This window comes from Lactuca serriola, chromosome 5 (genome assembly GCF_051521515.1).
Source record: "Lactuca serriola cultivar US96UC23 chromosome 5, Lser_US96UC23_V15, whole genome shotgun sequence".
Taxonomy (NCBI): Eukaryota; Viridiplantae; Streptophyta; class Magnoliopsida; order Asterales; family Asteraceae; genus Lactuca; species Lactuca serriola.
The window spans coordinates 43,636,079-43,659,405 of NC_136412.1; the positions used below are offsets into that span (position 1 = coordinate 43,636,079).

Consider the following 23,327-nt stretch of genomic DNA (forward strand, 5'->3'; position numbering starts at 1 on the left):
TGTATTGCATGTACAATAGAGAAACCTAGATCCAAACTTTAGGGTTTTGCATGAGCACATAGGATTGTTCTTTGCTCTAAACCCATCAAGTCGTGGGCCCGGAAGGCAAGCCAGACTCACACTGTTGGCCTAGGGGTAATCCAGTCTGTAAAGATGTGGATCCAGTACATGTTGTTATTTGTATATGTGCTAATTGTTGTGTATCGGTATTTTGGGGGAACTCACTAAGCTTTGGGCTTATAGTTTCAGTTTTGGTTTCAGGTACCTCAGATGATCGCGGGAAGGCAAAGGCGTGATCGTACAGCTCTTCACATTTTATGACTATGTTTCTGGGAGACTCTGATATTAAACTATTTTGAAAACATTTTGTAATAACTAATGACTTTTGAATGTTTGAAAAAGTTTTAAATTGACTTGATTTTTATGGGTGTTACATCAGAGGTCTTTATAGTTTTAGATACATAGAGATGGATTGATGACCAGATCTTACCAAACGTTGATATTCAGACCATGTAGAATCGCTTTGTCTCGTGAAAGGTTAATATTCTTATTTGGAGGCTGTATTTGGATAGGATTCCAACTAGGACTAATTTAGACCTAAAAGAATTTGACATTCCATCTATTTTATGTCCTATATGTAACTTGGAGGCAGAACAGTTGAATCATATGCAGTGGTGGAGTTAGATAGGGTGTTAGGGGTACAATTATACCCCAAAATAAAATTTATATATTAAACTTTACATATTAATTTTCTATATGTAAGTAAGCTTAACTACCTTGCACCCCCACTCAAAACATTAAATTTTGCTGCCTGTTGTTTTTCTTCTCATGAATCCAAGTGATTACTGCCGATAGTTTATAGACAATGGTAAGATCGATATTCCACCATCCATTCGGAAACTTTTGTTAAAAAAATACAATTTCAAGAGGCTTCATTGTTCTACCTAGATTCTAATTGTTCAAATGTTATTTTAAATTCCGATTATGTTTGTACCCCCGTATTAAAATTCCTGGCTGCGCCACTGGTCATTTGTTCATCAGTTGTGATGTGGCGGCTAGAACGTGAGATGCAATATTTAAATGGATGGACATTAGAGCAGTTGTATTCAATTCAATGAATTCTCTATTTGAAAAGATCCATGAACTTCGATATAGTGGTAAGAAAAAAGTGGTTGTTGAGGCTATTGTGTGTACCACTATTCGATACATATGGAGATTCAGAAATGATAAACTTTTTGTAGGTGGTAAGATGTCCCGACGCTATTTTGATTCGATCAGAGAAATTTTCTTTTTTGGTTTTGTGATAGAAATATCAATTGTTCTTTAAATTGGGTTAGTTGGCTTCAACATCCCCTAAACAATTTGTAATTGGTTTTTGCTCTAGTTTTTTGCTTGTTATTTTATATTTGGCTTTAGGGGGAAAAAAAAGATGTGAATGACAAAAAACAACATCGAAGAATAAATTGTGTATCGTGGAAAAGAAGTACTAATCTTGGAGGAGTTATGCTTGGTTAAGTATAGAAGGATGGAAAAAAAAAATTATGGTTTTTTTTTTCAACCACATCATTACCGTATACCGCGGTCCATGTAATCTCACTGCAAGATGTGATACATTTGTTATTTTTGATTACCCTATGTACATTATGGGTTAAACTTTTTTAAAGAAAGTCAATATCCTCCTGCATTATGTTTTTACCCATCTTCTTATTTTGTAGATATAGATAAATGTCATAACTAAAAAAAAAACTTAAAAAAAAAAAAAAAAGATTTAAGAAAATTACGCATCATTATGTTATGAAAAGGAGCAAAAGCTAGACGAAGATTTAATTTTTCACTTTTTTTTTTATCATGTATAATATAATATATCATTTCTAAAAAAATACTATATGCTATATGCATGCTTGAGGATCGAAAAGTCTTGGTTTAAAATTTAGAAAATACAGTAAACATTTTCTTTTATGGTAGTACATTTTTTAAAATTTCTTTTACTAATAGTACACACGTTGGTTGTACATATTGTCGCTATGCTTCGATTTTGCAAGCTGACATTTCTTAATTAAATTTATTGTGATAGGGTTCTTTTTAAGTAACACATTGTCCAATATCATTTTTAGAAATTAGTAGATAAATGAAGATATACAAGTACTACACGACAAGCATATGAGACAAGTGGTTGATGCATTTGTTTACAAGAGACGAACATTAAACTCCATGTGAGCGGTGAACCCGTCACCATCAAAAGCATGATTCACGAGGATACCGTCTACGAGCCTTGTCGCAACCGAGGGCCCGGCCGAACCCTGCACATGACCGAGTCCATGGTCCCACCACCCCTTCCCCCCTCACCCCTTTTTTAAAGATTGAATGAATACACATGACATCCTTACACTTGGAGGCCATTACTATTTACCAACTCTATTTTCATTAAACACCCTCCTACATTTCCAAATGCCGCTTCAATCCTGTAATTTAATTCTGTTTTTTTTTCAAGAATAAATAACTGTCTTTTTATCTTTTGACTTATCAGATTTGATACTTTTCTATGAAATATATCATGTCGATTGACATATACGTGACAACATCTTCTTATTTAATATAATATATCAGATTTTACTCATTTTAACATTTTATTTTTGGTTTTGATTAAATTAAAAAAGAAAAGGAAAATTAAATTAGCGCCATCTTTTTGGTTTGGGTGGCCGGTAGGGGATGCCTCTCGTGCCTGACGGCTGACGCCATTGCCAGCTTTTCCCCCTTTTTCCTCCTTCTCCCTCGAGTTTTGCTTTTTCACCATTTATACAAACAATCAAAACTTCCTCCAACCCCAAACACCACAACCCTACTTCTTCAATTCTCTCTCTCTTTCTCTCTCTATCTTAATTGTTCTTCGATTTTTCACTGTTTCAGAATCTCTGCCTTTCCTGTTCCAAATTTAATCTCGTGATTTGAATTTTAAACCGAGTAGTGTGTGTGTGTGTGTGTGAGAGAGAGAGAGAGAGAGAGAGAGAGAGAGAGAGAGAGAGGGGATGGCGAGCAATATTGGGATGATGGACAGTGCGTATTTCGTTGGGAGGAATGAGCTTCTCTCATGGATCAATGCCAACCTTCAACTCAATCTTTCTCGTATTGAAGAGGTAACCACAACCACTTCATCTCTCTCATAATTTCGTTTTGCTCATTACTGAAACGAGGATTTGAAATGGAGACTTGATCCACAAAACTAGTGTTACGAGTATAGTAGAAACGAACCAATTCAAATATAAAATTTGATCTTCATACTCCATAAATCATTCTCCTTTTTTATTCATAACCCCTCCCCTCGATGTAAATTATCATATGCGAATTGTTGGTTGTCAGAGGGAAATTTGATCTTCATACTCCATAAACGACTGGATAACATAGATCCCCCCTCCCTATGCTTGTGATTAATTAAATTAAATTTAGCTTGTTAATTTATGAACTGCGGACATTCTATCTATGTAGGCTGCTTCAGGTGCTGTACAGTGTCAGATGATGGACATGACCTATCCAGGAGCCGTTCCAATGCACAAGGTAAGGTGACCACAATTCATCTTGTAATTCCATCTTCAATCCCTAAGCCTAGACTCTAGATTGTTGACATGATTTTTTTTTTTAACTACAGGTTAACTTCGATGCAAGAACAGAATATGATATGATCCAAAACTACAAAGTACTACAAGATGTATTTAACAAACTTAAAATCGATAAGGTAGGTAGTATTAGACTATTAGTATTACTAACAAATTAACAATCATAAATTCCTTCTTCATGTATGTTTACATTTATATAACCATTGGTTGCAGCATATTGAAGTAAATAGACTAGTGAAGGGTCGGCCATTGGACAACTTGGAGTTTCTACAGTGGTTGAAACGCTATTGTGACTCTGTAAATGGTGGCATCATGAATGAGTATATAACCAAATTTTTTGTGATATTATTTATTTTGGTATTGGAAGTGTTAGTTATATATGTATGTTTGGTATTCTTGTTTCAGGAATTATAATCCTCTGGAACGCAGGAGTAAGATATGTAAGGAACGTCATGTGAAAGCAATGGCATCCCAATCCCAGAAGAGTTCCAAGTCTTTACAAACAAACAACTCCCAGAATCCTGGATCAGGGGACCACAAGATAAATGGTGAGGTCATGAGTGCTGATGTGGCATTTGCAAAACCCAAATAAAATAAAAAAATGTAATGTTGATTGTTTTGGTTCAGGGAGTAAGCAAAAACCAAGTGGAGTAGTAGAAGTGGAGTCTGATTCTTCAGAGAAGATTAAGGCTTTGTCGAATGAGGTATGGATCACATATTGACCAAGTGCGTGACTCATAGATTTGAAGTATTGATTGATATAATATAATATGATTTCAGATTACGGAGCTGAAGATATCTGTGGATCTTTTGGAGAAAGAACGGGATTACTACTTTGCAAAGTTACGGGATATTGAGATACTTTGTCAGGGACCGGAATTGGAAAATATTCCGGTAACATTTTCTAGATCTTTAATATTTTTCTGAATTTTAACCTAAAATTGTATTTTCCAGATACTTTCTCATGGATTTTACTGCAACAGATGGTTGTGGCAGTTAAAAAGGTGCTCTACGCTGCAGATGAAGACTCTGCACTTGCCGAAGCTCAACAAATCCTATCTGCCACTGCCAATCAGTAAATAATCACCAGCTGGATAAACAAAACCAAACCAAACTATTGTATCATTTCATTTCATTCACATTGTAAAATTAAGTTATCACATGACCTGGCCATTTTTCACCACAAAAAGGACATGGAACTTGTATTTGTATGTACAATCTTGTTTATTTAAATTGATACAATTTAAATGAAATGAAATCTACACATATTTCTCTTAGTTGATAATCAGAATCAGAACTGAATAAAGGTATGCAAATACCTTAAAGGCTCAATTGCCTTTGGATACAAGGTTTTCCTGACACTCTGCATCTCCAACAACATCCGTGACCTATCCTTGTGGTCAAATTCTCCACCTGTGTGGTGAGAGATGTTATTTCTACATTTGCAGCTTTGTTTTTCTCTTCTTCATCTTTAACTTGTTTGGTTGCTTCTTTCAATTGTATTGATGTTTTTTTGAGATCAGCTTCTACAATCTGAGCCTTTTGTGTTAGATACTCCACCTGTTCTCTCAGTGTCGATATTTCTTTCATAAGATTCTCCTCCTTTCTCTTGGAATCATCTCCTTTTGTTTCAGGAAACGCAAGAGAAGCAATAGCAGAAGAAATCGAATTGGAGTAACTAAAACTCGATCTCACAGGAGATGCTGCTTGAGATTGAGAAGTACCAAACGTTGGGTTTTCAAATAAAGATGGAGATGAATTTAATGGAGAAACCACATAATTATTACTTGACTCCTGTGAGCTTTCTGGTTTCACTAACTGGCTACCAACGCGTCTAAATGAATCAAAAGCGGAAATCCGTGAAAGTAAGCCTTGTGATTTAAGATCCCAAAGCTTGTGATTACGTTCGTTATTACTATTCCTACTTTTGGGAGGTAGATAACTTGATGTCGTTTTCCCATTTGTTTCCTCTTTATGAAGACAACTATAACAATCTTCACACACACGATAATACTTATCCGCATTTGGAGCTAACGATGCCCTTAACGATTTTTTACTACTACACGCTTTACAAAACACAAGCCCACAATTATAACAATTATGTCGCTTTCTTTTAAAATTAAACACCGCATTACAAGATGAACACATCGGAAGTTCAGAAGTACGCACTTCTTTACGTAAACAAATCGCAACTGTCGCATTCAATCCACATACCACACTTTTCACTCTCCTTTCACTCAAAGCTTCAACTAAAGTAGGCGTCTCCCTATCTTTATTGTCCCCATGCCCTAACTGCCCTTTTGTTCCCTTCCCCCACGTGTAAACCTCGGATTTTGAAGTTAAAATCGCAATATGGTGGGACCCACATGAGATTTCCTGTACGTAGTTGTCTGTAAGTTTACCTTTGACTGGATGAATACCGTGTGTCCCAATTGTGTACACGTGTCCTGAGTTGGTCAAAGCTATGGTCATACTATGACCACATGCGACTTGACAAAAGTTTTTATTGTCCAGCAAAACTACACGAGAGGGGAGAAACCGTGGGTCCCGGTCTTCGTGACCGAGTTGACCGTTGTCCCCGTTTCCCCATGCGAAAAGTTTTCTAGAAGATGAGCTGTCAACTTCTACAATGGCGGCTGTATGCCAAACACCACATGAGACTCTAATGGTTTTTAGTCCTTTTAGAGATTCAACCGGTTTAGGATAATATATGCTAGTGTTATCCCCGTGTCCTAACGCACCGAAACTTCCATCACCAAATGTGAATAAAAGACCTTCTGATGTAACAGCTGCAGAATGCCATGGTCCACAAGAGATGAATTTTACATTCATACTCTCGATCTGACCTCCTACTTTTCTTGGAATCCAATGACTGATTCCGATTCCGATTCCGGCCTCGTCACCGATTTCACCCCATGTGTAAAGATCACCGGATTGTGTCAAAGCACAAGTGTGATGTTCACCACAGGCTACCATTTCGACATTTGATCTGCTGAGGTCATCGATGAGCTTTGGGGTTGGAATATCGGATTCCATTCCGTGCCCGAGTCGACCACCGAAACCCTCTCCCCAACTGTAAACTTCCCCTTGTTTGGTGACTAACACCGCGTGTTTACTTCCACATGAAACTTTTCGGGCATCGAAAGCGACACTTCGCTTTAAAGCCTTTGGTAAAAGTGAATCCATTTTGGTGGAATTGGACATTCCGATTCCGTTCATGCCACCACCTAACAACCCGTCCCCTGTTCCTTCACCCCAAATGAATACATCGTGTAGAGATTCCACGTCATCGAGACGTGGTCCGTGAATTGTGGAAGATTGTGAGGTGTATGATTTGGGAATATTTTGTTTTTGTGGGAAAGGTTTTACGGATTCAGTACACAGTATTGCATCTGAGAATGCTCTGTTGATTGGAAACGTAAATGTTTCATTTCTCCCTGAATCCTGTCATTTTGTAAAAAGAAAACTAGATTTAGTACCAGATTTAGGTTGTGTTTTATAACAAATAAGTTGAGACCTCAAATATGTCGCTGCTGCTATTCCTTTGAGAAAGGGCGGTTGATCCATCTGAAGATATACTATCAGCTTTAACTGTATTTTTTGATATATGGTCACTATTTCTTGAAATTAGGGTTTGAAGGGCAATAAGCCAAGTTTCAGCTTCACCTTTATCTTTGCATATCTGTCCATAGTGTTCAAATACTTGGTGAAATAAGAATGGTTCTATTGAATAAGATCAAGAAGTTAAGTTACCTACCACATCCAGGGAGTAGTTGTTATACAGAAGGGAAAATGATTGATTTTCCTTCTCAGGTTGAGGGTACCTTTGGAATGCTGCCTATTATATCAGGAAAAGGAAACATCATGAATGTTTTTAACTTCTAAAAGTAAGTTAAAACTTTCATAGTGTACTTATTTTCAGGTGTTGTATTAACATGGAGATGAAATGAGTATAAGTTTACCGTTTGTTGTCCAGGCATAAACTTGTAAACCTGGCTCAATGGAAGCTGTTTCTCCTCCCTTTTAATACACCACATTAGGGTTGTTTCATCCTGGATAATAAGATCTTATAAGCTACTTAGTAGTACAAAATAAGCATCTTTAAAATGAGCTCTAAGTATCAAAGTAAAATACAGAGCTCAAAATCACAAGATAGGTAACACAGAAAGGTGTACAAAAACATAATTCTTAATGCAAAACAGTTGTGTTAGAAAGCCTATTCATGTTTATGATACATCAGATTGATGACTTACATCAGAAATTCGAAAGGGGCAGAACCTTGGCTTCCCCATGCGCCCATATCTCAGTAAATATGACCAGTTCTTCAAAGAAGCGATAGCCTGAAATTATTGCAACACAATTAGAGCATGAATCCATGGTAGGTTAGTAAAAGGCTTTCAAAGTTTAAAAAACCTAAAGGCTTTATGTATGTTCCATTGAAAGTATTGTCATTGAAATCCAAACCAAACATGCATCGTTTCAACCTAACATCTTCTACCAAATATTGAACAGGCCTAAAATGGAAGAAGATACAAAATCAACACAGGAGGAAATGTGTGTGTGTGTGTTATTAACCTAATTCACCAAAGTCCAAAGTGAAGAGTAAGGAAGTGGCAATGACAAATACCTCCTCGACATTCTGCTCCTCAAGGCTAATCTTCTGTAGGTCAGTCATTCATCCACACTTCCGTTCCAACATTTAAAACCTGTTCAAAACAACAAAAAAACATCAGAAACTTTCCGAAGAGAAATCAACTTAAGAGAATGATCAGCAGGACGTTGAAGATTGATAATACAAATCATAACCCTAAGTTAGACGTCTGAGAGCATTAATAAGATTCAACCAACACTCACATAGTAGCCATTAGCCTAAGCAAAAGCAGCATGCTTAACAAAACAAAACCTAACTGGACGAAAAACGGAAACAAATTCCAGGTTTCCAGTACAATGTGAAACAATTAGCATCGGTATTTTCGAATTCCAAACATATAATCGTAAATGCACAACTAACTACTTTAAGAAATCATTAGAAAACATATAAAACATAATATAAAAAGAAATTCAGCGGTGGTCACCTTCGGTTCAGATATTGAAATGTTTCGTCCGCAAATCGCTATATCTTGACGATCTGAAACTCCAGAATATTCGTAAAAGCTATGAAGCACTGTAAATCTGTCGACATTTCTGTGCGAAAATCAAATCCGATGATCGATCAACAAAAAGAAATTCAATCGAGGATACGGTGAGAGAACACCGGTCGTTAACTTCCCTCGTAAAATTACCAAAAAATCAACACTGCTTTTAATAAATTATAGAATAATAGAAGTTTTTATGTTTAAAAGGTTCTTATTTCCAAAAGATAACAAGTCAATTCTCCTTATCCGTGTCATCTACACCAAAAAAATAATAATAAAATCAATATCAATATAATCAATAATGTAGATTGACTAGACATGCGGTTTTTTTTTTTTTTTTTTTTTTTTTTTTTTTTTTTTTTGTAAAAGAACAAAATGCAAATTTTAACAAGTAACAACTAAGAACTTCATACCAAAACCAACAATTAGATCAATATCATCATCTCATGAATAAAAACAACCAAATATAAGTTAACTTCTAAAACTTTTACTAATAATAATATGGAGCAGCTGAAACTCTATATATGTTACTTTGCTTCCCTTTTTCATCCAGTACACCCACATGGAAGATCGTAATTAACGTGATGAACTGAAATTAATTACACATTATTACAATAAGGTATGCATACATAATAAAAACCAACATCATACTATACTATATAGTATATACATATACATTGGTCAACGTTGACCAGCAAGTTTCTGATATCGATCGAGCAAACAGCAAGAATTAAACCACCTCAGTCGTATACATAGTCATATTCAGGGAAGAAACCACCACCTCCATAATACTTGATTTCCTCATGGTCATCGAACTGCAAAACACGTAATGCTATGCATGTCAATATATATGATATGTTCAAAGGCAAAACTATAACTATGTATGTATATTTGTAGGTCATGAGAATTGAAAGATATATACGTACAGCAGGTTGAATGTATTCCTGAAACTGAAAAGCATCTGGGGTGGTGTATTCGTGAATGTACTTGTTTGCAGAAACTAGGGTTTCATCCTGATGAGGGGTAAAAGCGTCTTTTTTCCGTGGGACATACCAGACGTTGACGGTTTGGTTTCCGGTATAGAAAGGTCGAACGTAGTGCTCGTATACGTATGCAGCACCACTAAATTGAGGTATCACTAACCAACATGTCACAATCAGCTTAACATATGACCAAAACGGGATCCTGCCATTTCACCATATATTAATTAACAATAAAATACAACCCAAATTAATAAACCTTGCTACTTATCACATAAATTAATGAGTAATTGACCCAAGAAGGGATGGGAATTAATTAGAGATAATTACCATTCAATAAGCTTGTCAAAAGTGAGCTCAAAGAGAGTAATCATGGAGTACAAGACCCAATAAGTAAGCCATTGTCGATCATCACCAACAACATTTTTAGTCTCGATTGCTCTGATCGAGGCATACCTGATCATGTGAAACACAAATAAAAGTCGAGAAAGATTTAGGATAGTATAAAATATAATAAAAACTACATTGACATTTTGCATAGCATTCGTCCATATGCCGAAATAAAAATGAAGTCCAAATACACTTGAGCATTAGAGTGTCTGAAATCGACAACATGTTATCATTTTCGGAACAAAATACGCAAATCGGAATTCGGTTCCCATTAATCATGCACAAAAAACAGTATAGTAAAAGAAGAAGATTGCAGTAATTCAACAGAAACCGATGGAAAGTGGAGGTAGGGACTTACAGAGGATATGCCAAACTAACAACGGGCCTGCAAAATTCAATTTCATTTACACCAAATTAGCCATGAATAAACAAACCATTTGGGAATCGAAAATAAAATCTAATGGATTTCTCTGTTTCTCCAGATCAATAATTAATTATGAACAACGATATGAAATTTGAATAGAAAGAGAGAGTACAGAGTACCCGGCAAGAACATCAAAATTTTGAGCGATGAGTAGTAATAAATCTCCGGCTGCAGCTCCGGATTTGCCCATCACGAATCAAACTAATTGATAAATGGGTCGAAGAAGATGAAGATTGGAAGAATGGTGGTGAATTGATTAGGGTTTATACGAGTGAGGGGGCTCGGTGGAGGGACAGGTGTAGAGAGGAAACGAGTGTTTGTCACCACCCTATGAGGCGCTGATGGGGTAGTCAGCATTCGTATTCCAGATTTTCAATTATGCTTACATCATTATTTATTGGAATCAGAAATACTTATTTTAACGTACAGGATAATGTTAATTTAAAACTTGAAAGACTAGTTCTTTGACGAGTTGCCGAGTGTCACAATATTAAAACTCCTAATTAATATGATGTCACTTGTCATTCTATTAATTTTCTATTTTAAATTCATTAAACCTCCTAATTAATGTGATGTTATTTGTCAATCTATTTATTTTTTATTTTAAATTTTATATTATTGTTTTCATTAGTTCACAAATAAAAAGAGTCTAATATATATGATAAATTAATTCCACATATTTATTTGAATCAATAATTATAATTTTACATAACTAATAAAAAAATCTCTTAATTAATAATTTATTTAAAATTTTATATAAAATAATTGATTAATAATTTTAAATTTTTTACTATGAATATTTAATTAATTTTGTAACCGTGGTTTCCACGGATTATAAACTAGTATATATATATATATATATATATATATATATATATATATATATATATATTCGCTTTTTATACTTAAAATAATTAGATAAATTTCGATATTTAATAAATATGATTGATTATTTAAAAAGTAAAATACAATTTCTTCCGTTCATATGCATTGACCTTTTTCTTTTCACCAAATTAGCTAAATTAATTCACTAATACCACGATAACTGTTACGTCATTAATGCTTATGTAAACATAAAGAGGATTTAAAGTCGAAGATTACCTATAATCGATACTAAAACTCTGCATTAAATGTGTGATTTTGTGTTTTATTTTTACCACTAGACCAAACGACCAATAAATGTTTTTATGTAATCATACAAAAGTAAAGTAACAAGCATTTCTAGAAAAAAAAAAACAGAAAAATAAACGTTGTGAATCTGCTAGTTTCAAAATGGCATGAATAAAGAAAGCTCTCTTAACATTTTAAAAAACATACGAGTAGTATTATGCTCTCATTTCCAATGATACTTGGGTTCTTCAATGTAACCCCTGTGTGACTATTATCAAGTCAATATGGTTATATCAACACTAACACAACAATTTGCCATTTCTTCAAAAGACAACACACACACACACACACAACATATTACAAACTAAAATGAGCTACAACAAGTTATACAAATTTTACACTCGAGATGGCTTTTCAAGAAGCTGTAAAGGCCAAGAATCGGATGGAGTAGGATACCTAGGATATGGTTTACTAACATTTGACACAGGGGCATTATTGTCAATAACCAAACCCGGATCTAGTTGTGGGTGACAAGCAGGGATAACAAAAACAGGATTTAAATACTGTTGTGGTTCGTGGGATTCTATTTCTATCGCAGGGGCATTTAGGTCAAGATTTGTTTGGACATTGACTGTTTGACTTCTTTCTTTTATGATGTTTTTTAGTTCACTGATTTGCTTCTGTAGACCACAAGCCTCATCTTCAAGTTCATTCCTTTCCACCATCACCTGCCCACCAAAACCAAAAATAAAAAATAAAAATCAATAAAATAAAAAACATAATATATTTTTTCGTATTAAAAAAATATATAATAAAATAAGCCTTACATATTGTGATTCAGAGAGTAAAGTTGCATTTTCCTTTTTGAGGGACTTAATCTGATCAATCATGTCCTTCACAACACGAGTAGTTTCACTCAATATACACGCTTTACCACTGTTTTGCTCTGTGAGTTCTGTAATGTAATAATAATAATAATAAAATTAAATTAAACAATAAAAAAAATGTTAAAAAGATATAAATTGATAAGAGTTGTGGAAAAATTACCAAGTGCACCAGCTAATTCAAGAAAGAGATCATTTAAATGTTCACGTTTCATTTTCTCCCTTTCAGCCTTGTGAATTCTTTTGGGTACTTTACCTGGATTCTTCTTTGTAGTGTGCAAGCTAATAAAAAGAAAAAGAAATTTATAGTTATTATTTTTCATATTTTTAGGTTAAAAGATGAAGAAATAAAAAGTGAATATTGAGTTCATGTACCAAGTAGGTGATTTTTCTGCTCCCATTGTAATATTGCTAGATGTATACACACTGAATCTTCAAAATCTATGTTCAGATTGTTGTTCTTAATTTGGTAACAACAGAATTCCTGTGCTATAAACAGAAAACAGAAATGAAAAAAAGAATTTAAGAAATCTTCAAATTCAGTTTCAAATCTCAGATCATCTTGAGAACAAAGAACAGACAAATTCATAGTTATTTTTCCCAAAAGAAGAAAAGAATCACAGCAAGTAGCTAATCCGATTCATTATAATCGTTTAATTGATAAAATTCCAATCGAAATTACACATCTTAAACGCAAACACAATCGAAAACCTAACTTAGATGTCTGAAATCAATCTAATAAGCCAAACTCAGAATCCGATAGTAAAACGAGGTATAAAATTCTTCAAAAAACAAATCAAAAACTGAAGAACACAATACTACATATAATCGTATGTCAACCGATCAAAGAACTAAGACACACAGATAAATAATCGATTAAGTCAAATCGTAATTACACATATAAAAAAAGCAAACATAAACCCTAGATTTCAGGTTAAACATATTGAAAACCGAAACTACATATCCAAATTCAATTCAACTTACAAAATCCACACATAGAATCTGATAGTAAACAATAATGAATCGTTCAAACCAGATTAAAAACTCACAAACACAACCGCAGCTGAAGAATCGTAGGCGATGAAATACAGATTAAACACACGAAGAACCTTGTAACTCCACCGATCTAAGAACTACGGCAGAAGACGAACATACCTTGGAAAATATTGGAGAGGTCGACCGTGACGCGCCGTCGAGGAGAAAGGGAGGCGTGTGGCGGAGAATAGAATAGTTATTATAGAGGGAAGGGAGGAGCGTGGCCAACACCTGCCTACGAGAAACATCTATCACAAATATTAGTTTAAATTGCCGCGTAGGATGTCACAGCGTGTGGATGCACACTGAGCTCATTTGCTACTTTACAATCACACACTCCTTCCATGCGAGCACGTTTTTACAACCGCTTTTTCAACTAACACACAACATTCGATGTTTTTGGGTACAAAAACAATTTCAACGAGGCTTAGAGTTATATTTACATTTTCCACTACAACATTCATATATAAATCGGTGAATATTTATGTCAAAAATATGTGATTGTTACTTTTTGGAAATGCACATGTTACAAGAATACAAGTTGATGCAAAAGTCCAGTCTAAAGATATTATTTTTGGCAACAATAGCTAATTTTTATTTTTGCATATTAAAGTCTAATTATTTTGACTTTTTTTTTTTATAAAGTATTAGTTTTTTTTTAACAGAAAAGTCTCAATTATTTAATATTTTGAATGGAAAAACCAAAGAAATCGGTTAATTTATTCACTTTAAATTTTTTTAACATATTTAGCATGAACAAAATCTTTAATTTTCCCAAAATAACATGACCATATTCTAAACCTAGGTTTAAGTTGGTTTATGACCGTTTTTATGATCCATATTCTATACCCGAATTTAAGTTGGTATATGATTGTTTTTGGACAGTTTTAGAACACAAAACTATCATGTGGCAGTTTAAAGATAGAAAGTTTTTCTTGTTATATGATCATTTTCGAAATAAGTTTTGGTACTCTTTTTCTTCATAACATCTTTAACATTCTCTCTCATGTTTCTCTCGTTTTCTGAGTCTCATCCGATTAAAGATTAGGAGTACCATCCAAATATTTTAAGCTGAAAGTGTTATACACAATTATCAGAATTTTCAAGTGTTTTTACCCCTCTTTTCTAATATATATATATATATATATATATATATATATATATATATATATATATATATATTACTCATTTATTACTTCGTTTAGTTGGCTGATCGTTTGATTTAAATTATCAACTCTAGAAGACATACTTCTTATGCTTTTGAGTATATCTCTTGGAGTAGGTTCCAGAGATTTCGACATTTCACCTATATGAAGAGAAACTATTAAGATTCTAGGTGGTAGCCTTTCTCTTAAAGCTTTTTTGTTGCTGACTATGTTTAAAGCCCAAGAGCTATCTTGAGGATCTATGTCATAAAATTGTTTATCTTTGACATGTCCTATTTCTGAGAATACATCTTCAAGTTCTATGTGTTCTTCTTTTTTATAGTGTATGTTATGACCACTGTTTGTCAATGCATATCCTATGAGGTAGGTTATTGTGAAGGGTTTATCTCCTGGATTCATGAGATCACTTATTTCAAAGTGATGAATAAACAATAAAACCTTATTTAAGTTTGCTGATTTTAGATCTAAGACAAATTTAAGATAAAACGGAAAACATGAATTTTTGGTAAGCTAGATTTCCTTTGGTTGCACCAAGAATACAATCTTGTCGATGATTGATTCTATCATCAATCAATGTCATTTTTATTGGAGAATTAATTCCTTCTTGAAATTGAGATTTGATTAGAATTTTTACTGCTCCGATGACCATTCTAATTTTAGATCTTATTTTTATGGGAATATTTTTTAGATTATTGTTTATCTGTTCTTTGGTTAATAGTGGTAGATAAACAAATCTTGTAGTATCTTTTATGTCGACAGACATTTCTTTTATACTAACGAAGTAAAATATTTCGTTTTTTCTTTTTAACTTATTCAGAATATTAAATCTTAAGGGAAAATTTCTGAATATATTTTATTTCTTTATTTTAAGATCTATTTTCTTAATTTTTGAAAGAAGTTATTGTTTAATCATTAGGCTTCCTTGAAAACTATATTCATTTTCAATGATGCTTAACGTATGATCTGAAAGATCTGAAAGTTGTTCTTCAGAATCTCTTTTACCTTTATTTTTTAAGGATAAATCCATAACAAGGCTTTGATACTAGGAATTAGTTGCGGATGAAGTCAAGTTAAAAGCTTATATATATATATATATATATATATATATATATATATATATATATATATATATATATATAAGATGTGTAATTTCGATTAGAATTTAATCAATTAAACGATTACTAACAAAGAAAAAGACTTTATTTTTCAAAGTTGACTTTGATCCTTAAGTTGGGAATTTCTTAACTCGGTCATGTATCAAATGGATTTTAGGTGGAAATGGAGAATATGTATCAAAGGTTGTTTATCCACAAGTAGGGCATCTATCTTAGTCAACGATGCTCTTACAAAAGAACTCAATATTAGACGGGATGTTAAGCAAGGTGACCTATTATCACCTTTTCTCCTTATTATTGCAATGAAAGACCTTCACGTTGCTTTAAAAAATATTTGTGATCTCCATTACTTCCATGGTCTCTCCCTTCCTTATAATGGTATGCATTTATTGTTGGATTAGGTGTCTAAGCCCATAGCTATAATTAGTATGTACTTGACCGAGAGTAGCATGGTGCATTCGGGTTGCATATCACCAGGACAATTTGTGGATGAATATTTGAGTAAGAGGTTATTTATGATTTATTAATATATTATAAGTTCTAATATATTAGTATGAAATCATATTATTTAATTAGTATTGATCAAGAATTAATTTAGTGATCAAAAGAGACTAATTAAATTAACGATGACTGATTATGTAAATCAATGATATATATATATATATATATATATATATATATATATATATATATATGGTTTGGGTGACATCCCCAATTTCACGGCCAGAAAAGACCGATTTGTTTATGCTTTGTTTTTTTTTAAATCAGAATAATCTTTTAAAGAAAAACAGTTGCGGAATTTGTTCCCAAAACAAAATATGATAAGAATTTTTCAAAGCATTTCTTTAAAGAAATGTATTTTCATTATATTACAAAATCTCGATATGTCATGTTCAATACAGACCAAAAGCATAAACAGAACAAAATAGACCTTACAACAGTTATTTACAACTACTGGTCTATTATCCAAAATCTCTCGTCAAGTTCACCAACTTATACTTTTGTGCCATTACCTGTAATACAAAGAAAAGCTGAGAGGGTCAGACTTGGGAGCCTGGTGAGCATATAGGGTTTTCAACCCACAATGTTATAATATATATATATATATATATATATATATATATATATATATATATATATATATATATATATATATATATATATATATATTAGAGCTCACAAACATATACAATTTCACTATATACAAGCAACTCTTATCCCACCCCATCGATCCTCACAACGACACGATCTAAACTCTCGTATCTAAAATTTTCCTCTTTACTAGATCCCTACTCACGGATCTAAAACTATCCTCTTCACCCGGTCCATACTCACAGATCTAAAACTAACATTTTCACCTGATCCATACTCATAGATCTAAAACTAACCTTTTCCCCTAATCCATACTCCCGGATCTAAAACGACTTGATCCATACTCACGGATCTAAAACTAACCTCCTGATCTGATCCATACTCCCGGATCAATAATTGTACCCAATCCATACTCCCGGGATAGGGACAATTAACTATACATTAATCCTGATCTGATCCATACTCACGGATCAATAACTGTGCCCAATCCATACTCCTGGACTAGGGACAATTAACTTAGTCTTAATCCATACTCCCGGACTAATAACAAGTTTTATCTCTTTACCTGATCCATACTCCCGAATCTAAAACTAACCTCTTGGTCTAATCCATACTCACGGATCTAAAACTAGCCTCTTGATCTGATCCCTACTCACAGATCTAAACTAATCTCTTGATCTACTCACGGATCTCATCTACCCATGTCCTACCCAACATATTTGTAGTTACAAAATACATATACAGTTTCACTCATTAAAACCTATATAATTCATCCATTCCACTAACATCTCAAATAAACCACAATATATAAACACATAGCACGTATTTCATATCAAATACTTCATACTTATGTGTTAGAAGAAAGTAACTATACACTCACCCAAACATATACTCAATACATTCGAACAATACTTGTATTAAAATCGTGTTTATGAAAGGGACTATACACTCACTTGATCAAAAGATGATCAGACAACACTACGGCTCTTCAAATAGTATTCTTCGGTGAAATCGGGGTCACTTCACACACCGGACTTTTCGCGGGCAGAGCTTTGGCTCGGAAACTCTTTTCTTCTCGGATGTTCGAGGCTTCGGGACTTGCTTCGGGTCTCAGGATGATACCGGGGCTTCGGGGGTACTTATTTGCACGAAAATCCAGGTAATATGGGTGAGAGAAGGGTGAATTAGCAACCTTGGTCGGCTGCCCCTTCAAACCTATTTATAGGGCTAATTTCTCATTTTCCACGTCGTGGGCTTGGTTGTCACTGCATGCGTCATCGCAAGTTGGGTCTAGCAGACTCCAGGAGGCTTCAGAAAACATGCCACGTCATGGGCACCGTTTCCACGTCGTGGCCACTGACACAGCTTTGGGGTTCGCGCCCCGAACTTCAGAAAGTCATAACTTTCGCATACGAACTCCGTTTTCGGCGTTCTTTATATCGACGCGTAGGTGAGAAGATGCTATACAACTCTCGTTTAGACTCCGTTGCCTAATTTTGACTTTATTTTTAATATATTATAAATATATTACTTTTATATTATTTTTAGTAGGCCGGGACAAGAAAACTCCATTAGAAATTCATAACTTCTTCATCTGACGTCTGTTTTCATCTGTCTTTTTACCGTTGGACTAATATCGACGAGATCTTAGATTCTCGTTTAGATTGTTTCGGCTAAAAATCAATCGATATCATATTCGAGTATTCAGTCTGCATGCCGCTAAGTCGAAACTTCGGAAAATCATAACTTCCTCATACGAAGTCAGATTTGGGCGTTCTTTTTATGCACGCTCTCGGTTTAACATATTCTACGAATTTCGTTTAGATCACAAAGCCTAGATATATCTCTATCTTAAATTCATATTTTACGTCATTCAGCGTCGTGACGGTTCTGTCGCGAAACATCGATAGGTCATAACTTCTTCGTTATAACTCGGATTTCGGCGTTCTTTATATGTACGGAATCCTTGTAACATATATTAAAACTTAGTTAAGATTATTAATTCTAAATAATATTCTATAAAAAAGTCATTTTTGACACTTATCGTCTCTAAATTGACTAGCCCTTATCTATGGGCGTTACAGTTTGGGCTATTGATCCATGATGGACTAAGTTTATGTAAGTTCCATAAAGAGTTAGCCCGCATGAAACATGGATCAGAACCCAAGAGTATGGATTAGGGTTTAATCCATGACTCTTGGATTCCTACATATGTATACTAGACCCCATGTCCAAGTTCGGTTAGATGGTGTGTTCTTGGAGAAGCATAGCCGATTTTGTGTGCCTATAAATCTCTCTCAAGTCATCCGATTGTTCAAGGGTGTGTTATGAACCATGCAACTATTTATATAGGGGTATGAGACATGTTTATTGGTCAGATGAAAAGTGTAATTGCTGTAATTTCTATAAAATGTATTATATTTATCAAATGGAAATCAAATAACTACAATGTATGTATAATATGAAGTAACAATGCTAGTATATACATGGTTAGTTATAAGGCCATGTATGATTTCCAATTACCAATTTCAAGCATGTGTTATAAGTTTGACTTCCTTATACATACAATACTCAAATTTTCCACATATTAGAACTATGCATATAAAACCAACTAATAATGTGAAAATACATGAGTTATGTATGTACATGATAATTTTCTATAGAATTATATATATATATATATATATATATATATATATATATATATATATATAACTTTAGAAAAACAACAATACATATGGTAAATTATAAAAATATGCCAAGCACTTGTGTCCAACTTTTAACCCCCTCAAAGACTTTTAATCTCGTTACTTTCTCACACACACATGAATCAGTAAGTGCAATCTACTCTCAAAATCTTTCCAAGATTTCTAAGTACCACCACAATCATCAAAAAGTCTTCTAAAAATATGTTTTTGGTCACACAAAATTCACTCAATCTTCCTCCCCACTCATCTCGATCTCTAATTCCCTGGTTCTCCTATTTAAAGCCAAAACAGAGATCCAAGAAGGAGGCTGCTACCCTCATTTTGATCCAGTTTTCTTCCACCTACAATTGTCGAGGTTAGCAAGCCTAACATCCTTGTTCGCTGCTACCTCTGCTCCTTCTCTACCTGTAATTTTGCAAATCCCAACTACCAAACACCCCTGAAATACTGAGAAAAACAACAAGACAATCAACCCTTACCATTGACTGTGACAACCCGAAATTTTCTATTGCTTTGAAAGCTCATTCAATCAACTCAACTTAGTGTTAGACTCATTCTTGCTATCATTTAGCACAGTTTAGATTCCGTTGGAGCATTCTGAGCTATTATACATCAAAGGATTTAGTGAATAAGTGCGTCAGATGAACTTAGAATCTGTCAAACAAACCTTAAGCCCTCAAAAGAGAAGTTTACAGCCAAGACCTTGGAGTTTACGGACGTAAACTCAAGGTGGTCGTAAACCCCTTAGTATATATATATATATATATATATATATATATATATATATATATATAGCCCTTAGTCATTTTTCCTCATTTCTACCATTTCTAGCTAGAGAAATCTGATTTCTCTCCCAATGATCTTCAAGTTTCTCTTCAAACCTTCACATATGTAAGTCATCTCTTCCATCTTTGTGTTGATTACATCCTTTCTACTTGAATCCACCTACAATTCCATCTTTTATGCTTAGATCTTCAAGATCCTTAAGAACACTTGTGTGTTTTGGACCTTAAAATACCCAAACAAGCTTCTACATTGTAAGTACTCTTGCCCTAGCTTGTGGTGTACTAGATTTAACTTGTTTAGGCCTTAGAAACATCAAGAATTATGGGTTGGAAGAGAGTTTACGGCTAATGATCTCCCAAGGCCGTAAACTCCCTATAAGTGTGCAATGATGCCCTATTTTCCTTCCCAATGCTTAGAAACTAGACTAGAACCAACCACCATTGAACTAAGGACCTAAAAATTCGACTTTGTGGAGTTTGCCATGGGTTTACGACCATAAACCCTAGGCCGTAAACTCCTTAAGGAGTGGTCATTGGGCCGTAAACTCAAATGCAATGCCTTACACTCCTTTGGTGCAACCTAATGGCCTTCTAACACTTAGATCAAAGTGTTTTCCATGTTTTAGGGTGTTTATACTTGCTTAATTAGTGTGTTAATCACTAATTAGATACATATATATATATATATATATATGTGTGTGTGTGTGTGTGTGTGTCTTTATATGCTAAATAGGATCATTGTGTGTGTTCAAGTCTTCACTTGACACCTAGTACCTTGTCCAACACTACCGTACAATCCACTCACTACAGGTGAGTTCATACCCCTTAATTAACTTTTTAAATGTTTTTAAATGCTTTTATGGGGGGGGGGGAATACAAGTTGAATCATGATAGTTATTATATCAATCACATGTGATTAATAACTATCAAACTATGGATTTACTACACTTTTAGCTGTGTTACTAAGCATACTACTTCAAAATGATTCTCAAAACGTTTTTACATGTTAAACTCTTTATCAAACTGTCTTACATACTATATCTTTCCTTTCAAACTTTGTTATAACTATGTTTCAAACAATGGTTTTCATGTACTTCAAGCTGTGTTTCAAACAAAGGATTTCTTATACTTTAAACTATTCTTATCAAACAATTTGCTTTTAAATCGTTTTATAAACTGACATCAAGTCATCAATTCTTATTTATTAAACTTTTAAAAGGTTTTACAAAACTTCTTTTATACTTTTATATTGTCAAATGCATGCCTATATATGTATAGTTATATAAGTAATGTTTAAAGGACTTAGGACTGCTAGCTCGCTTTAATTCCTTTTCCTTGTTTGGATGTGGCCTTAGAGTATCGGTTATTTGTCCGAATGTCATCTAAATATTAGTTATATATTATGTATACATATATAGACATAAAAGTTCTATCAGTCAATTCAGTACCTTTGGGTAGCAAAGACATACTTTCGGTTATACACGTATATTACTAGTAACTATAATAGGTATAGTTAGCAGATACTATTTACTATTCCTAGTACAAGGAATCACACTAAGAGTCAGTTCATACATGTGTCAATGCATACTATAAACAATACATACACTACACTAATACATACACTACTCAAATACACACTAAATGAAGAGACACTAATACACACTAAATAAAGAGACACTAATACATACTATATGAAGAGACACTAATACATACTATATGAAGAGGCACTAATACATACTATATGAAGAGACACTATTACATACTATATGAAGAGACACTACTACATACTATATGAAGAGATACTACTACACACTCCTGGAGTGATCATCCTACACATGGCTGCTCGCTACAGCAAGTGTGTTCATCTACGGATGTTCTTGGTTGTACTGTTCAGCTATTTACCGCGCCGTGTTTATCCTAGACAAATGGATACATTTTTAAGGATTATAAAATTTTCCTTATTACCTTTACTTTGTGACACGTTCACATAAACGATGAGGTAGAATATATATATTGATACAATTTCAAATGAATATATTATTTTCCTTATTACCTTTATTTTGTGATACATTCACATAAAAGATGAGGAAGACTATATTTTTATAATAATAGTTATACATGGGAAAAACCGTCATTTTTACAAAGAAGCATACCTTCAAAACAGTCGAGTCTTGGTAGAAGACAACATTTACTACTAATAGGAAATATAGGATTTTTTAGGGTTTTCATACTTATACACACTTTTCATCAAACATTTACAAGTCTGTTCTTTACAGTTTTACAAATCAATGAAACTAAAATACTTATGAACTCACCAGTTTAACACTCTAAAAATTTCAACCAATTTAAACTTTTCGAAAACAACCTAGTTTCATAAATTTATTACAAAAAGGTTTTAAATACAATTATTATCATAGTCTTCCCAGAACCACATCATAAAACAAAATCATGAGGAGCGGTACGATCACGCCTTTGCCTTGCCACGGTCTCCTGAAGAACCTGAAAAACATTAAACCACAACTGTAAGCCCGAAAGCTTAGTGAGATACCCCCAAAATACCAACCACATATACCATACACGCACAACATGCCATATCATAACAGAACACAGAACAGCCATGCACTTCGGGTCTACTGTGTGACTGGTCCGCCGCACCGGCCTTTAGTCCACCTGGTCCACCCTCCGAGTCTAGCCACATACATCGAGTCTACAGTGTGATTGGTCCGCCCACACCGGGCCTTCAATCCACCTGGTCCACTCTTTGAGTCTACAGTATGACCGGTCCACCCGCACTGGGCCTTCAGTCGCCCTGGTCCACTCTCCGAGCCTCGACACGTCTGGTCCGCCCTCTTGGGGCCTACAGCCTATCCGGACCGCTTGCTGGGCCTTCGG

The 23,327-nt window shown here is 34.2% G+C and overlaps 4 protein-coding genes across 8 annotated transcripts; 1 reads left to right on the forward strand and 3 right to left on the reverse strand.

Annotated features, from left to right (window-relative positions):
* Positions 1–2,684: 2,684 nt before the first annotated feature.
* Positions 2,685–4,888, forward strand: EB1A (microtubule end binding protein EB1A). Of its 2 annotated transcripts, none has more exons than XM_079000199.1 (8): positions 2,685–3,134; positions 3,484–3,552; positions 3,644–3,730; positions 3,825–3,931; positions 4,017–4,159; positions 4,239–4,315; positions 4,392–4,453; positions 4,566–4,888. In XM_079000199.1, the coding sequence occupies exons 1-8, from the start codon at positions 3,027–3,029 to the stop codon at positions 4,609–4,611; spliced, it is 699 nt and encodes a 232-aa protein (XP_078856325.1). In that variant the 5' UTR covers positions 2,685–3,026; the 3' UTR covers positions 4,612–4,888. The 2 variants fall into 2 exon arrangements, with proteins under 2 accessions (XP_078856325.1, XP_078856324.1); XM_079000198.1 differs by having other exon boundaries at positions 2,688–3,134; positions 4,392–4,505; positions 4,595–4,888.
* On the reverse strand, positions 4,718–8,970 carry LOC145052381 (PH, RCC1 and FYVE domains-containing protein 1-like). Its single transcript, XM_079000197.1, has 7 exons — positions 8,687–8,970; positions 8,239–8,317; positions 7,865–7,951; positions 7,574–7,663; positions 7,369–7,449; positions 7,129–7,293; positions 4,718–7,055 (listed from the first exon to the last, which is right to left on the reverse strand). The coding sequence occupies exons 2-7, from the start codon at positions 8,284–8,286 to the stop codon at positions 4,932–4,934; spliced, it is 2,595 nt and encodes an 864-aa protein (XP_078856323.1). The 5' UTR covers positions 8,287–8,317; positions 8,687–8,970; the 3' UTR covers positions 4,718–4,931.
* Positions 8,971–9,222: 252 nt separating this feature from the next.
* On the reverse strand, positions 9,223–10,914 carry LOC145049775 (HVA22-like protein a). Its single transcript, XM_078998133.1, has 5 exons — positions 10,660–10,914; positions 10,475–10,501; positions 10,057–10,182; positions 9,673–9,931; positions 9,223–9,561 (listed from the first exon to the last, which is right to left on the reverse strand). The coding sequence occupies exons 1-5, from the start codon at positions 10,728–10,730 to the stop codon at positions 9,487–9,489; spliced, it is 558 nt and encodes a 185-aa protein (XP_078854259.1). The 5' UTR covers positions 10,731–10,914; the 3' UTR covers positions 9,223–9,486.
* A 928-nt stretch (positions 10,915–11,842) lies between these two features.
* On the reverse strand, positions 11,843–13,892 carry PYE (basic helix-loop-helix (bHLH) DNA-binding superfamily protein). Of its 4 annotated transcripts, none has more exons than XM_079000203.1 (5): positions 13,584–13,892; positions 12,910–13,018; positions 12,698–12,816; positions 12,478–12,605; positions 11,843–12,378 (listed from the first exon to the last, which is right to left on the reverse strand). In XM_079000203.1, the coding sequence occupies exons 2-5, from the start codon at positions 12,933–12,935 to the stop codon at positions 12,046–12,048; spliced, it is 606 nt and encodes a 201-aa protein (XP_078856329.1). In that variant the 5' UTR covers positions 12,936–13,018; positions 13,584–13,892; the 3' UTR covers positions 11,843–12,045. The 4 variants fall into 4 exon arrangements, with proteins under 4 accessions (XP_078856329.1, XP_078856328.1, XP_078856327.1 ...); XM_079000202.1 differs by having other exon boundaries at positions 12,910–13,023; XM_079000201.1 differs by having other exon boundaries at positions 13,690–13,891.
* Positions 13,893–23,327: the final 9,435 nt, after the last annotated feature.